We start from the raw sequence: 18,176 nt of genomic DNA on the forward strand, positions 1-18,176 counted from the left end.
TTGTATTGTAATTTCATTTATTTCATTAAACATGTCCTCAGTGTATTTTAATCCGGCCACATTGAAGAGCTTTTGCACATGGCTTACAGGCTGAGTTTGACACATCTGACTAGGAAAGCAGGATTGGATAGTAAAAACTTGGGCTTGGAGTCAGGGGGGCCTGGTTTCCAAACCCATCTCTGCAATACCAGCTGCCTACTCCTTTCTTCTCATCAGTTTCCCTGTCTCCCTCCTCCTTGTATACTTTAAAGAAAATCAGCCATACAGAAAACAACCTGATGCAATATAATGAGAACAAGATTTATGGTTAGACAATCTAGTTTAAAATCCAGAGTCTGCTGCTTACTGTCTTAGGTGACCCTGGGCAGGATATTTAATCTCTCATTTTTCTCATTTTTGAAATAAGATGATTGGACTAGATCAGTGTATCATGAGCCCCTCTGAAAGTCGGATAAAGCCAATGGAATCCTCGGAATAATGTTTTTTGCCTACATTCATAATTGAAGAAAATGCTCAATTTCAGTTAAAAATTAGTGAAGTTAAAGTTGTAATGTTTTCCTTCCTCCAAGTCCATGGAGCTCTTGAAATCTCTCCATGCACTCCTTGGAAGGGGTCCCAGATTAATAATTTCTGTTTTTTCCAAACTCATAATCTAACATCATCCAGTGTCCTATATGCTACTTACTTGGGTTCTCTATCTTAGATATGTATTTTTCTTTATGCCAGACACTTAAAGGGGAGCCCTTTGGCAAATCCCTCTAATCTAATACCTTTTCCTCCCTTGCCATTTGGTCTTGTGTCATCTTTGAATAAAGCTTACATGATAGGAATCCTAGGCCCCTTTTGGAAAAAGAAATAAACCTAATCCCATTGCTACTGATACTCCTGAAGGAAATATGGAGTTAAGAATTCCCAAGTACCCAAAAGTGAAATAAAAGTATTTTATGGACAAATTCCCCTTCCTTCTTGAAAAGTAGAATGTAATCAAGATAAAAGCTTACATTTACAGAACATTTTACAGGGTGCTTTGCATACATTAGTTTATTTAACCTCACAAAAGCCATGAAAGGGTAAGATTGTATATTATTAACTTCCTTTTACAGAACAGAAAAGTAAGGCTTGCCTAAGATTGTGAGTTGACTTGCCCAAGGGGGCACCTTGGGTAAATTTCCCAGCCAGGACTGAGACCCAAGTTTTCTGACTCAAAACCCAATACTCTTTTAACAATACAGATAAATGTTTAAGAGATGAGGATTTTTGTTTTCATCAGTTCTAAAGTTTTGTGATGGTGCCTTGATGGTGAATCATTGAGTATACATATATATAGTCCCAGGCTAGAATAAATGAAAGGAAATTTATAACATCCTAGCAAATATAATTTCATAATTATATTATATTGTATATATATATAATATTATATTGATATAATAATTAATAATAATAAATATAATTGTATAATGGCCATAATAGTATAACAGTTCAAATAATCATAGAATTTTCACATTGTGAGTTCAGAACCTCAGGAACCTCATCCAATCTATACCTGAATATCCCTTAATACTAACATTTCCATCAGACTGAAATTTTGTCTTAGAATCTGGGAGTGTGATTGCTAACGTGTCATTTTATGGTCCCTTTTCTTTTGGTGTGGTTTCAGTAATCCTTTCTCCATCACCCTCAACAAATGATCAACAAGGTTGGGGAATTCACTACTAGTTTATCAATCAATTAACATTTCTTTAAAACCTGCTATGTGTGAGGAAATCTGCTAAGACAGCCCATTCCCTGGAGAACCACTCTTAACTGTGACAAAGTTAAGCTAGGTGGTTCAGTGGATAGAGCACAAGCCCTTGTTCAAATTTGACCTCTGACACTGGACACTTACTGAGTGACTTTATCCCAATTATCTAGAAAAAAGCAAGAAAAAAAAAAGAAAGTTAAGATACTGATTTTTTTTATAGAAACGAGGGAAAGGCAAAGGAATTGCACGTAGTGATGAGGGACTATATAGAAATTTCTACCTTCCTAGTTTATTAGTATATCCCAGGGCTCCTCTCAGCTAGGTTCATAATACTGTTGAAATACTCATCTATTCACAGCCCTGAGTCCCAGCTGATATATCTCTTTATACAAGAAGCCAGACTAATTCACAGCAAAAGGCATTTAATAAAAAAAAAGAGATCGGAAATGTAATAGCAAAGAATTGAATAAGGTGTTTGCACCCAATCTGATATAAGGACCTCTCCCAGCATATTCCCCACGAGCTGTGGTTTCCATTCCAAAGTAACCCCTTGGGCTTCCCCACACATAAAAAGAGGGATATTGTAATTCATTCACTAATAAAGGTACCGCTTTGTAGCAGGCTTAGGAATGTGGTGTCTCTGTTGTAGATATTGAGATTGCTCTACCAGGGGTCCTCAAACTTTTTAAATAGGGGGCCAGTTCACTGTCCCTCAGACTGTTGGAGGGCCGGACTATAGTAAAAAGAAAACTTTGTTTTGTGGGCCTTTAAATAAAGAAACTTCATAGCCCTGGGTGAGGGGGATAATCGTCCTTAGCTGCTGCATTTGGCCCGCGGGCCGTAGTTTGAGGACCCCTGCGAGTGTATCCTGACATAGCAGCAGCAGACATTGCCTTGAGCTGGGATATACCAACGTATCTTAACTTGGAAAGGTAGAGATGAAAATGCCATTTTTCTTGTCCTTCTTGCATAGCTTGCATCCCCAGCCTTTTAAATCACAAATTTAAAATTCCACGTTGAATGTATATTAGGTAACATTGCCACGCTGATCTTCTGGGAGATGTGGGTCAAAGGGAATTTCCTCTCATAAGTGTCTCTCAGCCCCAGGCATTGTGGAAACATAGGATCCACAAACACCGTTCACCAATATATCAGAAATAGAAAAACTCGTCACTAGGAAGAGCCATTTGGCCCAATTCATTGTCTGTAAAGACTACTATATCAGTTTAATAAACATTTATTAATCTCATACTATGGCTAAGTGATTGAATTAGGACATCTTGCTAGAATCCCTTTGTCAAGGGAGAAGAATAAAATGATCACTGGTTAAGCTAAAGATTACCTGAAAGTCCAATAAAGAAGGACTGAGCAAAGTTAATGACATAACTGAAAATTTACAAGCAATAAGAGACTAAACTGGAATAATACAGGTAAAAATATCACTAGGTGGGGAGTAGACAAAAAAAAATGGGAGAGATTTAACTGTAGTTTATAAATAATTTTATATTACTTCAGTTAGGATATTGTTAGGTGGGACATATTGTACCCATAAATTGCTTAGCACAAAATCATCCTTGTCCTATCCCATGCAGAGAGAACAACACATCCCTATAATTAGTGCACTTGCCCAGGCTGGAATAAAAACCAAGAATTCTCACCTGGGGAAAAAAGGAATGGTTTTTAAATTGGGATGCAAGTAAGCATAAATCAAAGACCTGCCTGTCCAGGTAGGGAACCTGGGACTCAGGGGAGTGATGAAATCTGAAAGGTTGATACAGGATAGAAAACTTGGTACAGAAACAGAGATCTCAAGCCAGGAAAGCATCATAGCACCAGGAGGTAATGCATTAGACACAACCTGCTTCAAGCTTTAATCTTTTAAAGAAGCTTGCCTAGATGCAACCCACTCAGTCCCTAAGTCAGCTCTATCTCCGTTTGATGGAGTTTCACCTTTAAGGTCCCTGGAATAACTTTTTGGTACTTGGTAGATCTATGCTTCCATTATGTGAATTAGATCTGGAGAATGGATGGGTGGAAGTTACAGAGAAGCAGGTGATTGCTCAAACTGAAAGAGGAATCCCGAAGGCCATTCTTCTTTGTGCAGATTTTGATTAAGTACAATTTTATATCAGATCATTTACATTCTACAGCTCCATTAAATTATAGGTAGTAGCTTCAGAGTAATTTTTATTATTTGTTAAATGCCTACATTTACACATTACATGTGTCTTTAAATATTTGCCCTGAAAAATAGGTGCCTCTGTCACTGTCTATAGAGAAGTAAAGTGATAGAATCTACTTGAGCACAAATCAGTCAATCCATGTGTATTATTCTATGCATATTATGCTTTGCATTTATATTGATAAATTATTATTTATTATGCCATGAGCCCGATACAAGGACGGGCTTCCATCTATCCAGAGTATATATTAAAAACAAGAAGGACACAGTCATATGAGCAATACTTGGGTAATAGAATGAAATTGATTGGTGAGTTTACATAGAATTCCAATGGTAGCATATGGGCAGGAGCAGTTTTTACCCTCCACACTCAATGTCATACATAGGCCAAATAAATTAGGTAAAAGATGCAGTTCTTCGTGCAAAGAGGAAAAGCTTTTTTGTACAACAGCATCCTCTTTGCTCATGTTATCCATAGAGTGTCTCAGATAAGTAAGAAGACGTGAAAATAGTTCTCCAGGCCCTACATGAGACCGTGAAGGAATATCAGAGAGATTCCCAGCCAGGTGCCCTTTTCCATATTTGGTGATTGGGCCAGTTCTGAAATATTAGCCAGGGGTGACTGGTTTCATTATGGACTAATGAAAAAATTTGGAAACGTTTTACAGCTGCTACGATAGGGGATGATAAAAATTATCTAATAATGTACAAAAGCTGCGAGAAAGCATTACTGATCTGGGTACCAGATAAAGCAGGGAAACAGTTTCCAGATTTAACTAAAATTATATACAAGACCAAGTGGTACAATTATTGATCATAATGCTGGTACTAGGGAGTGCAACAAGTTCAACAATTTAGACAGAGTGAGCATAAAGAATGAAAATGCTTCTAATTAGTATTAAGGCAGACAGAACATCTTGTAACCTTAGGGTCTTTAGGGTCCCTGAAGTAAGAGCTTTCTACAAGGAGGATGAAGTCAGGACTCTGCAGGGGAACATCTGTTAAGTAAAGGTTCTTAACATGTGCTGTGGCCTGGACCTCACTGGCAGCCTGATGAAGGTGAATTCTACTGTGGTTTCTTGCCTACGTTCACAATTAAAGGAAACGCTAACTTTCAGTTAGAGGAAAGTGAAAATAAAAAGATGAATGTTTTCCCATCCTGAACCTGGGTTCAGAAATTGCCTGAAATCCATGAGCCCTGTCAGGATCTGTGACAGCCAGGAAAGAATTCTACTCTAGGGCAAGGTTAACAGTCATAGATGGTTATCCTGAGAGGATTCAGGACTGAGGCAGGGACAGCGGGTCGGGGGGACAGTGGCAGCTCGGAGCGGAAAGCTCTCATACTCAGCGACTCTAAGTTTGTAAGTATGCTGAGGAGCCTTTTAGAAGGAGAGCTGTCACTGTGAGGGACAGGACCTCTAGAAGCTGTTTTGGGCCTTCTCTCTCCAAGAGGATCATCAGATCACGGAGTAAATGGGTGACGTGCAAGTGAGTTAGATTGAAGTGAGGGAGGGCTGTGAAAAGTCACCAGCCTCCTTTTCTCCTCCAGAGCCAGTGGCCAGATAGAGACCAAGGTGACTGGAGATGGCCCTGGATGCAGTGGGAGATTTTGGCCTTTTTAAGCTAAGGTCTTTAACAGGTCTCTGGTTGAAGCAGTGCCCAATGATTAAGGCTGGGTAAGAAATTAAGGCAGGGAATGACCTTTTTTACCTAATTCTCCTCCAAAATACACCCACATACACATGCACATATATATCACTATTTATATATACATATATATATATATGTATACATAAATAATGTACATTGCATATATATTATATATAATATATATACATTATATATATGTATATTATATAATATACATATAAACATATGTATATATAATATATAAATATATATCAACTATATAGAATAAATATATCAAATATCTATACATATATATTATATATCTACATACATATATGTGTATGTAGATATATAATATATATTTATATATATTATATATATATATGTATATGTAGATATATATATTTGTATAATATGTATGTATGTATATAAAATCTGGGAGAGAAAGACCTTTAGGATTTCTGGCCAAAATAGAAACAATTGTTATTTACCTTCACTCTGAGCCAATAAGGGCCCTAACAAGACTAAGTAGGGCTTGGCCTGGGACTTATTATTGATCAATCAATAAGAGCCAGAATGATTTGAGTTTAAGACATGGCCTTAAAATGTAAACCCCAAGATATCTTGTAAGTTTTCAGCACTCAAAATTGCCTGCACCCACAGGCAAAAATATGATGCCTTATGGGGGCAGAGAGAAGGTAAGAGAAAGAAGAAAGAAATAAGAAGCTGCCCAACTGACCAGTCCAGTTGGGTCCCCAGGGGGGGAACTCCTGATGCTGTTCATAGAAGATGCTGTTTGTCCTTCATTCTCAAGGAGAATAATGACCTTAAAGGTCGCCTAATACCAGGTTAGCCACAATCTCCAACAGTGAGGCAGAAGTGTTGATGGAACAAAGACAAATGGGCAAGCTGGCCACCAAAGGGTCCAAGACAGACTTAAAGTAGGAAAAGTTGGCTCTCAACATTTGATAACAGTACAAGGTAAAGGGGGGGGGGTATATGTATATATACATATATACACATGTATAAATATATGTACTATCTTATATGTGGCATATAGTATAGATATAAAACATATATACATACACTTTTAAGGTAGTATGTTTATATGGTAGTATATACATGTATTTAAGGTAGTATATATCATGCCATATATCTCATACCATATATTATTATATTATTTAATATCATATTATGTCATATTCTAATTTGGAAGAAGAAGGACAGGAGCTGAGAACAGAACCTGTTTTCATAATGACCAATGTGACTTCAACTTTCCCCAACCAGGATAAAAATGAAGAATTGTTGTCATAAACTCATTCCTACAGGGTTTTTACTAGAGCATCGTAACTTAAAAGCCATAATACAATGACCAGCTGTGCTCCAAATTCCTCCCATCTGTTTCAGATTAGTGGAGCAAGCTAGTTTTTAAAAAATCCTGAACTCTGACAATGGAAATGTGCTTCCCCACCCTGAAACCTCATTGCCTTAACAGTGTACGGACAGTTAGGTGGCAGAGTGAATAGAGTGCCAGGCCTGGAGTCAGGAAGCTTCTGGCCTCAGATACTTACCAGCTAGCTGTGTGATTCTGGGCAAATCATTTAACCCTGTTTGCCTCAGTTTCTTCATCTGTAAAATGGCTGGAGAAGGAATGACAAATCACTCCAGTATCTGGGCCAAGAAAACCCCACATGTGGTCACAAAGAGGCAGACAATTGAAATGATTAAACAGCAAAAATAGTGTATCCATAGGAGGGAGCAGAAACTTCCTCCCAGAGAGCTCATGACCTGTAACAGCCAGCACGGAAAGGAAATTCATTGTATTCTTCAATGCATTCTTTTTACATTCTTCTAGCTAGCATTTAAAAAAAAAAAAAAAAGGGTAGATCCACCAGAAAATGTAATAGAATCAACATCATTTTTGAGGATTTGGAGGAACAAGAATTAGGGACTTGTAATGGCAGTAAGGAAGCTTTGTTCAAATACACTCAAGTGACTGGCAGGTAACTGCAAACAGGAAATGATCCTCAGGATATAGGAGGATGGAAAAAAAAAAGACAATGCAATGACTTTCCATCATGAAATACATGGCATTCCCAGCAGATGCAGGAAAACAGTGCTCTGATAGGATTATGGGGAAAGTGGGTAGGATGGAAGTCATCACAGTTTCTGGATCCTGGAAAAACCAACAGATGGCTTTTTTATGATTTCTTGAGAGGGAAGGTAAGTGTGGTAAATTAGAAACAGGTGGGAACAATAATTACCTGTTTGAGAAGAAAAGTAATGACTAATTGAACACCTTCCTTAAAGAGAGGAGACTGTGAAGCCCAAGGGAGCAATCTGGTTGGGCTCAGTGTAAAACAAATCAGTTAGTGGTTAAGGAGACAGGCAAACCTCATTTGCAAGAGTGACTCAAAAGTCAGGTGATGATTGTGGCCAACAATTCCTGTTACAATGAAGAATCGTTGGCACTAGTGTAATTTTCTGCTAGGAGTGTCAAAATGTATTTCCCACGATACTAGAACATCCAGATAAATCCATAGGATCCCATATCACAACTTACAAATCAGATCCTTTCTCAATAAGTTGGCAGAATTACAAGGCAATCCCAAAAACTTTGGATGGAAAATGCCATCCTCATCCAGAGAGATAAGTGTGGAGACTACCCATGCACATCATGTTTTTTCCCTTTTGTTCTGATTTTTCTCTTCCAATGTGATTCATAAAGAAATATGTTAAAAAAAAAAAACTTTTTTTGTAACTGGGGGAAATAAAAGTTGAAGAAAAAAAGTTGGCAGAAGTACAAGGGCTAAGTAAGGACCAAAATAAATTGTGGTAGGGACAGAAAGTGGGTGAAGAATGAGTTGTCCTCCTCAGCATTCATGACTTCAGGGGAATCTCTGCAGAGAATTTAGAGATTTGCAGGATGGAATGAGAAGTTCAAGTGATAACAGAAATAATCTTTCCAGAGTTGGAACATTGTAATAAAAGGACCATATTAGTCTATAGGGAACATGGAGTATTGGTATCATAATGATGAACAGCCGCATTTCTCAAAAGGATGGTTCCTAAGACCCTTTCTTTCATCATACAACTAATTGGTGGGTTTTATCTTGGTCTACAGGGTTAGAAAAGAAGGCCTGTCTTTAATTTGGGAAGCACTCAATTTTTCCCTTGCATCTTACGATTTTGATTTTAGTTTTTCTTATGAACTTATGAATGCAGCTTTTATCCATGGCCTCATTTTTATGTTCAGAAGCTTCTGAATACCAATCAAAAAAGATCCCATTGGGCATGCTCCACTTGTGATACAAAAGTCTGGAGAGCTCCCAGAAATATACTGTTTTGTCGACATCAACTGGTCATTCCATAAAGAATAGTTCAATGGGACTGCCCTTAATATGCTAATTCCACACATCTAGAAATTGCAAATCTTGGAAGAATAATAACCATACATATAATGACCTGGAGGTCCCTTGGAGGAAATTAGAACTTGCTTGGGATGACCTATCTCCATCACAAACACAAGGAAAAAGCTTATTCAACTTGTCCCTTTTCAACCTGCAGACCATTTCAGCAAAGAGATATCTACCCCATGTGGGAAGGCTTTCCCAGTCTCCCCAGATTTTGTTTCCTGGTTAATTATATGTCACTGCTCATCACAGACTCTACTTTTTAGCCAAACTGGCCTGCTTGATATTCCCTATTCGTGACATTTCTTCTCCCCTACCATGCCTTTATATGGGATATTTCTTAGGTTTGGAATGCCTTTGCTATACTCACTTCTGTCTGGAATCCCTGTCTTCCTTCTAAGCTCAGCTCAAGAGCCATTTTTTTCAAGAGCTCACCAAATAGCTATATATTTGTTTTGTACATACGATGTATTTACCTATCTGTGAATGTTTATGTATTAATTATATTTTATGTATTTTATTTATATAATTATATATATAATTTTTATATTGTATTTATATAATTATGACATGTATATGTATATAAACATTACTATAATTACTTAAAATATGTATATATGTATGAATTTTATATACAGACATGTATGTTTATAGATTCATGTGGATGTATATACATACATGTATAAGATAGATATACACATATATCCTTCTTGTAGACTATAAGTTTATTAAAGTCTAGGACTGCCTCATTATTATATTTTAATCCTTAGTACCTAATACAGTGCCTGCCTAGTACAGAATAGACCTTTACATCTTTTGGCAGTTGTTTGATACAGATTTCCAGTGAAGAAAATCTATTATGAATTTATCACTATTATTTAATTTTCTCTGCTACCACAGGAGGGTATAATCAATTCAAAAACAACTCAGCAGAATGGGACCAAATTCAGGCTAAGAGCTTGCATGGTGTGATGGGAAAAGCACTGGACTTGAAATCATGAGATCTGAGTTCAAATATTGTCTTGGACACTGGAGCTTTATGACCTTTATAATTCATTTTATCTCTCTATGCTTCAGTATTCTCATTTGTAAAATGAGAAAAAATATATACTTATAGTATGTATCTCTCATTTTCAATTATCATAGGGAGGGAAATAGAAGGACAAGTAAGAGTAGGCATTAGTAGGCCACAACATATTATGTGATATACAGGGAATTACAAAGAACCTTGTGATGAGGATCATCCCACTGGGGCAGCTAGGTGGTTCAGTGAATAGAACACTGGGCCTGCATCTATAGTCATATGAAAAAAATGCTCCATATCGCTATTGATTAGAGAAATGCAAATTAAAACTCTGATGTATCATTTTATGACTATAATATTAGCTAAGATGACAGGAAAAGATAATGCTAAATCTTGGAGGACCTATGGGAAAACTGAGACACTAATGCATTGTTGGTGGAATTCTGGAGAGCAATTTGGAACTATACCCAAAAGGCTATCAAAATGTTCATACCTTTTGATCCAGCAGTATTTCTAACTAGGCCTGTATCCAAGGAAATCATAAAGGAGGGGAAGGGACCCATATGTGCAAAAATGTTTGTGGCAGCCCTCTTTGTAGTGGCAAAGAACTGGAAACTGAGTGGATGCTCATCAATTGGAGAATGGCTGAATAAGTTATGGTATATGAATGTTATGGAATATTATTGCTCTATTTAAAAATGTGATGAGCAGGATGATTTCAGAAAAGCCTGAAAAGAAATATGAACTGAAGCTGAGTGAAGCAAATAGAATCAGGAAAACTCTGTATGTAGCAATAGCAAGATTGTATGATAATCACCTATGATACATTAAGTTCTTCTCTGTAATTTAGTGATCCAAGAGAATTCCAATAAACTTTGATGGAAAATGCTATCCACATGCAGAAAGAGAACTTTGGAGACTAAATATAAATCTAAGCATTTTCACTTTTTTTTTCCTTTTTCTTTCTCATGGTTTTTCCTTTTGTTCTGATTTTTCTTTCACAAAATGACTAATAAAATTATGTTTTAAATGATTGCACATGTATAATCTATATCAAATTGCTTGCTGTCTTGGGGAGAGGAGAAATAAGGGAGAGAGAAAAAAATTTGGAACCCAAAATCTTAGAAAAATAATTTTGAAAACTATATGTTCAAAAATACATGTAATTGGAAGAATAAAACACTATTGAATTAAAAAAAAGTGATGAGGGTCTGAACTAAAGTAGTATGAGCAGAAGAAGGAATCAATTAGATGTGAGAAATGTATAGAAGATAGAAATGGCAAGATTTGGTGACTAACTGACCCTGTGAAGTGAGGGAGAGAAAGGGGCAGCTAGGTGGAGATAGATCACCAACCTTAGAGTCAGGAGGACCTGAACTCAAATCCAACTTTAGAACTTGACCCTTGCTAGCTGTGTGACCCTGGACAAGTCATTTACCCTTGATTGCCCTGCCAAAAATAAAAAATAAAAAAGGTCTAAGTTAACCCTTTCATCTTCTGGAAGAGTAAACAAGGGCTCTCTTTGTGTTAGCCTGGATCACAACTATTGCATGGAATTTTTCATGATTGGAATTAGGCTGTAAAGTATCTTATAGGGCCTCTTCCAAGCCAAGGACAGCTTCAGGTGTTTGCACAGCACTCTGTACCCAGACAATAGGGAAGCAGATGCATGTGCTCTTGTCTCTCATCCCAGGCTGAGTTTTGCTCTCCCTTATTTCCCTCCCCGTGTAGCGCCAGAGACTGATTAACTCTGCCAATGGAGTGAGCAAGCCACTGCAGAATGGCCGACATGAGAACATTGAGAATGGGAACGTGCCCGTGGAGAACCCGGAGGAGCCCCAGCCACAGCAGCAGCAGCAGCAGCAGCAGCAACAGGAACAGCCAGAGCCCGAGGCCACTGAAACAGATTTCCTCTCTCCCTTTTCCATGCCAGGTGAGTTCTAAGCAAGTGTTATGAGTCAGAAAAGTTTCAATTTAAATTTATTTTTTCAATAAATTAAAAAATCTGTTTTTTTCCCTTTCCCGTATCTCCCCACTCAAGACTTTATTACAAATGTGCACATTTCCATGTTGGCCATGTCCAAAAAATATGTGTCTCAATCCATTACCTTTTGGTCAAGAATGAGTAACATGATTTATCACAGTCCTCAGGAATCATGGTTGGCCATTACATTAATCAGAGTTCTTACATCTTTCAAAGACATTTGTCTGTGCTTTTTACTGATGTATAAATTGTTCTCCTGGTTGAGAAGGGTAAAAATGAAATTTTACCCTAACCTAGAGGATTTAGTTTGGGCCTATCTAGGCCAACCCCTCTCATTCTACAGATGAAAAAATTGAAGTCCATGATAATTGGTTTTGTCACTTATTAGACCTTAAGCAAGTCACTTAATTTTCTGAGCCTCAGTACCCTCATCTATAAAATAAGAATAAATTAACAATATCTATTTCCTAAGATTGTTGTGAGACTCAAATGAAATAGAAATGGTAAAATAAGATCATATATGTAAAATGCTTTTTTTGTTCTTGTGTCATTTCTGACTTCATTTCCCCATTTGGGGTTTTCTTAACAAAACTATTAGAATAGTTTCCTATTTTTTCCCCCAATTCATTTTATAAAAGAAGAACTGAGGCAACCAGGATTGAGTGACTTGCTCAGGCTCATACAACTTGTATCTGAAACCAGATTTACACTTATGAAGATGAGTGCTCTATCCACTGTGCCATTTAACTGGCTGCTCCATGAAAAATGTTTTGCAATCAATTAATAAACTTTTATGAAGCCCCCACTAAGCATTACTTAAATGCAAGCTGGTATTATTAAAGTCCCTTCTAGCTATGGCATTCTTTTAGTTTATTAACTAGTCACCTACTGGGGCAAAGCACTATTGCACTGGCACAAGATAGTCTCTTTGCATGCAGCTCAGAAAGGTGTAAAAGGTTGGTGAGACATAGTTTCTAGGTCATTGATCATTTTATTCATCATGCCAGCCAATAATAAAAGGGGTCAATGGCACTCTCAGATGTCAGAGGCCCCCATGGAACCTTATATGCCCTTGGAAGAATGAGTGTTTCTGAGAGTGGCCACCAACTCTGGTTAAGAATTAATGAGAAGATTCCCACTCCCTCTATTTTTGCCTGTCTGCATTTTTTTTTAATTTTCTTCACAGGCTAATTGTACACTATTTCAGAGTCCGATTCTTTTTGTACAGCAAAATAACGGTTTGGACATGTATACTTATTTTGTATTTAATTTATGCTTTAATATATTTAACATGTATTGGTCAACCTGCCATCTGGGGGGGGGGGGGGGAAGGAGGGGAAAAATTGCAACAAAAGGTTTGGCAATTGTCAATGCTGTAAAATTACCCATGCATATAACTTGTAAATAAAAAGCTATTAAAAAATAAATAAATAAACATTAGCCTATTTAAAAAAAAAAGAATAAATGAAAAGAATGAATATTACAGTAAGAGGTAAACCCATTCTGATAAGGGGTTGGGGCATAATTTTGATCTCTCTCCCTCCCGGACCCCCCTAGCCTCGGGCAGTCTAGACATAGGATCTCACTTTACTCAGACTGGCTGACTAGAGCCACCGTGGGCCCCAAATCACCTTAGATTAAATTCATTATAATATCCTCTAGTTGGGCAGGGTTTCCGACCCAGGATGGAACATCAACATTGTCCTTCAGCTCAGGATAATTTGATTGTTGATTATAATATAAAAAAGTGAAATAATCATTTCTCTCAATAACCATAATCCAGAGGAAGGATACCTGATAAGTTGGAACTTTGATCAAAATTACATATATATATATATATATATATATATATATATGTGGATGTACATGTATATATATATATATATATATATACATATATATATATGCATACATACAAACCCTGAGAGTCTTCCCCTCCCAGATTGAGATAATAGATATGTGTGTGTAAGTGTTTTGGGCTTTTTGCCGCATTTCTTCCCTAGCCTTACTCATTAACTGGACCTTACCTCAGTCAGACGGAGACTTGTTAAAAAACCTTAGTTGAAAAGGCCAGTTGTTCTGATTTACATCTTGCCACTGGATCCAGATGGCTCTGGAGGAAAGAGTGAGGCTGGTGATTTTGCACAGCCCTCCCTTATTGAAATCCAGTTCACTTGCATGTCATTAAATCACCTCCCCAATGTCATGGTCCTCTTCGAAAAGGAAGGACAAACAACAATATACACACACATACATAGATAATTATATTTAAAATTACAATAGCAAAGACTAGAGCAAGTACTAGACCTAAAGTCAAGCATTCCTGAGTTCAAATCTTGCTTCAGATATTTATTTACTTGTTGGAAAATTTATCACCTGCCTTAGTTGCTGCATCTGTAAAACGGCACTTAATCTCTCAGGGTTATTACAAAAATAAAACAAGATAATATTTGTAAAGCACTTGGCAAACCTTAAAATGCTATGCAATTAAAAATCTTCCTATTATTATTGTTCATCAAAAATCAATTAACTATCTCATTAATCCATTCTCACCTCAGAGCTCTAGCTAATAGAGCTTCTGAAAAACAGTACCTCACTAATATACATAATGGTGGGCAGATTAGAGATGAGACCAATATTTCTCTTTTCTCTAAATCTGATTTTAAATGTTCTATTATCAAAAAATTCTTGATATCCTAGTAGTCTTTTAAAATAATAGTTTTGACTTTATTTAAGGCCCAGGAATCCTGCAGATAATTCAGATAGTCCATGGTAGGTTTTTCCATCACAATGTAAATGATCCAGGAGAGAAGTTGCCAGTAGTGTTTCTATTCCTTAAGGAGCTAAAAGACCAAGTACCAGGAAAGTCTCCAGCTCAGGAAAACAAACAGCTGGCTTCATCTTCCAGCTAAGCAAGTGCTAGAACAATTTTCCGAGGTCAAGATGAAAAATGTACGTGTTTATGTGGGGCTTTCTGTTATTCTTCCAGAGGATGCTAATTTTCCAAATGCTTTGCCCTTACTGGCTTTCAGTTTTTCTTATTTGAATATTTATTGACCCATTGAATATAATTTTTTTTGCCTAGGCACTGTGAGTAGATTCCCAAAAAACCCAAAAAAACAACTATTCCAGCCTTTAAGAATCCAACCCTTAACCTTAAGAAGTGGGAGGAGTCTAAAAATGTTTACAAAACAATTTAGAAACATACATTAAGTATCTCCTAGATTGCAAATATGGTACAACACACACACAAAAAAAATACAAATACAAATAGATGATGCAAATACAAAAAAAAAATATTCCCAGGGAATACAAAGGAAAAATACTGAGCCTCTGTTCTCAATTTAATTGGAAACGTGGTAGGGAGGCTGATGAGGCACACATGAAAATGTGGTGCAATGATATTATGCTAATTATGTTCAGGGAATTTAAGGAACAGAGAAGCAATCCTATTCAAGCTAAATACAAGTTTTATTAGATAATAACCTGTACTTCTCGCATGTTATACTGTTGTTGTTCAGCCATTTTGCAGTTGTGTCTGATTCTGTGTCCCATTTAGGGTTTTCTTGGTACTGGAATGGTTTGTTATTTCCTACATCAGCTCTTTTACAGATGAGGAAACTGAGGCAAACAGAGTAAAGTGACTCACCCAGGGTCACACAACTAGTAAATGTCTGAGGCCGGATTTGAACTTATGAAAATGAGTCAGGAATTCTGACTTCAGGCCCAACACTCTATTGACTTTGGTACCTGCTGCCCCCACATATCAGGAAAGTATAGAATATATGTGTGGTCCATGCTTTGGCCTGGTGGGGAGAGCAGAAGCCATAGGAAACCAGCCTGGTAGGGAATGGGGCATTCCTAGGGGACCCTCAGAGACTCTGTACTAGGCCCCAGCAAGTGCTCCGTTGGGAGGCAGGCAAGCCCTCCTTGCTTTCAGATGCTCTCCTCAAGAGTAGGTCATATAACACCAGAGTGGTGGAATTCCTTGGAAGTAGGTACCGGTGGTCATGGGTATTCACCCATCACTTCAGCTTTCTGGGCATGTGCTCCCCCTCACTTTGTGGGTGAAGGAGAACAAAAAAGTGTTTATTAAGTACTTATGTTCGGGAACTGGGCTAAGCAAGGAGGATACAATTGCAAGCAGAAAGACTGTCTCTGCTTTCAGGGAGCTTACATACTGAGGGGGGAAGATAGCTCCCCAATGGAATCTTAAACAGGATAATGATGGGGAGAGGAGGAACCCTTGCAGGGTGTGGTGTCCAAGTCCAGAAGTCATAAAAAGAGCCAGGAAAGGAATTAATGCTAGCCAGTCTGGTCCCCTCCCCAAGAAGGAGCCCCTAAGAGGAATGTGTCAGTGAGACAAGGGGACAAGAATAGGTGGAGCTGTGTTCTGAAATTAAAAGGATGGATATTCCAGAGTGAAGAAGCCTTTGGGGACTTCCAGGATGAGAGGCTGCTGTGATCAAGTCCAGAAAATCAGAGAGAGAATTAGGAATGAAGCTAATATTGCCCAATAAATGCTGGCCTGTGCCCCTTTCCAAATGGAGACCCCCTAGAAGTAACTCGCCAGGGGGAGAAGGGGCCCATCATGTCAGAGGTATGTTCTATGGGGAAAAGGCTACAGGAATGAATGGATGTTCCAAAGGGAGGAGGCCCTAGGCAATGAAGGAAATTCTAGGATAAGAGGCAGTTGAGATGGTAGCAAAATCTAGGCAGAAGAGACTAATTCAAACTAAGTGGTATCAGAGAAAAGATAAAATCCAGAGCAAGAGCTCTTAGAAAATTTGAGAAGTCAGAGAACACCTTTCCATGGAGAGATGGCTAGCAGGGGATGAAGATACCCTTCAGTCTTCTAAATTGAATAAAATAAGTGCAAATTAATATACGGGTAAAATTCTGGAGAGGCTTGGTGGTGAAGCAGATGGAGCTCTAGCACAAGAAAGGTGAATCTTCCTGAATTCAAATCTGACCTCAGATACTCACTAGCTGTGTGTTCCTGCACAAATTACTTAATCCTATTTGCCTCAGTTTCCTCAGCTGCAAATGAGCCGGAGAGAGAAATAACATCTTTTTTTTCTTTTCCAGTATCTTTTCCAAAAAACAGACAAATAAAAAACCCAAATGGGGTCATGGAGAATTCAACATGACTGAAAAATGACCAAACAACAATGATCCTATTAAAAATTGAGTTTATAGAACAAATGTGATAACAGTTTTGTTTGTATAATTGAAATATTTCCAGTTGTTAAAACTGTACATGATTCATCAAAATTTCAAACTGACCATATGGTGGACAGTCCCTTGGAATTTTTTATAACGGGATATAAACCAGAACTAAACCTGTCAGAATTACAGATTCCAAACACAACTCTGTACTATTTCAACCCATTGCTTCTAGTTTTGTGCTTTGGGGTCAAGAGGAATCATTCTCATCCTTCCACAAGACAACTCTTCAAGTATTTGAAGACAGCAAAATTTTGAATGAATAAGCATTTATTAAGCTCTTTATTAAGAAGTTGGCATTATACTAAGTGCTGGGGAATACAAACCTTGCTTGTTTTTTAAGAGATGGTTTCAGAATTTAAAGACTCAAATTCTGATTGGAACACAACACTTAGAGAAGAGAAAAGTTTTGATCTGGAGAAGAGAAAGAGGTGGGGGGAGGAAGAGGGGTTGGATGGGGATGGGTTTCTACTTTCTTTTACAAGAAGCTCCCTCTCCAAACTTAGACATTTTCACTGTCTCCTATGCCTGGAATATTCTCCTATCATCTCTACTTTCTGGTTTTCCTTTCTTCAAATCCCAATGAAACACCCACCTTCCACACCAAGCCTTTCCCACTCTTCCTAAATCTTAATATCTTCCTCCTGTGTGGCCTCAAATTTATCCTGAATATTGGTGGTGTCAAAATCAGACAGAAACAGGAGCCACTAACCCATTCTTAAGGATCCCTGTGGATAGCATATTGAGTTAGTTTTAAATTTGATCTAGATTTTATTGTTATTTTTATTTATTTTGTTAAATATTCCCAATTACATTTTAATTTGGTTGCAGGCCACTGGCTGTGTGTTTGACACCTCTGCTTTATACATCTTGGTTGTATGTGTTGTTTTTGTTCAGTTATTTTTAGTTGTGTCTGATTCTTCATGACCATATTTGGAGTTTTCTTGACTAAGATAGTGGAGTAGTTTGCCATTTCC

General features: G+C 37.6%; 1 protein-coding gene across 2 annotated transcripts in view; it reads left to right on the forward strand.

Annotated features, from left to right (window-relative positions):
- Positions 1 to 18,176, forward strand: part of SLC24A4 (solute carrier family 24 member 4) — a 247,777-nt gene that overhangs the window by 184,109 nt on the left and 45,492 nt on the right. For both annotated transcript variants that reach the window (XM_003756144.4, XM_031952298.1), the window contains exon 12: positions 11,721 to 11,922. In XM_003756144.4, coding sequence (XP_003756192.4) covers positions 11,721 to 11,922 — 202 coding nt within the window. The remainder of the gene's footprint in view (positions 1 to 11,720; positions 11,923 to 18,176) is intronic.

The sequence above is a fragment of the Sarcophilus harrisii genome, chromosome 2 (assembly GCF_902635505.1).
Source record: "Sarcophilus harrisii chromosome 2, mSarHar1.11, whole genome shotgun sequence".
Taxonomy (NCBI): domain Eukaryota; kingdom Metazoa; phylum Chordata; class Mammalia; order Dasyuromorphia; family Dasyuridae; genus Sarcophilus; species Sarcophilus harrisii.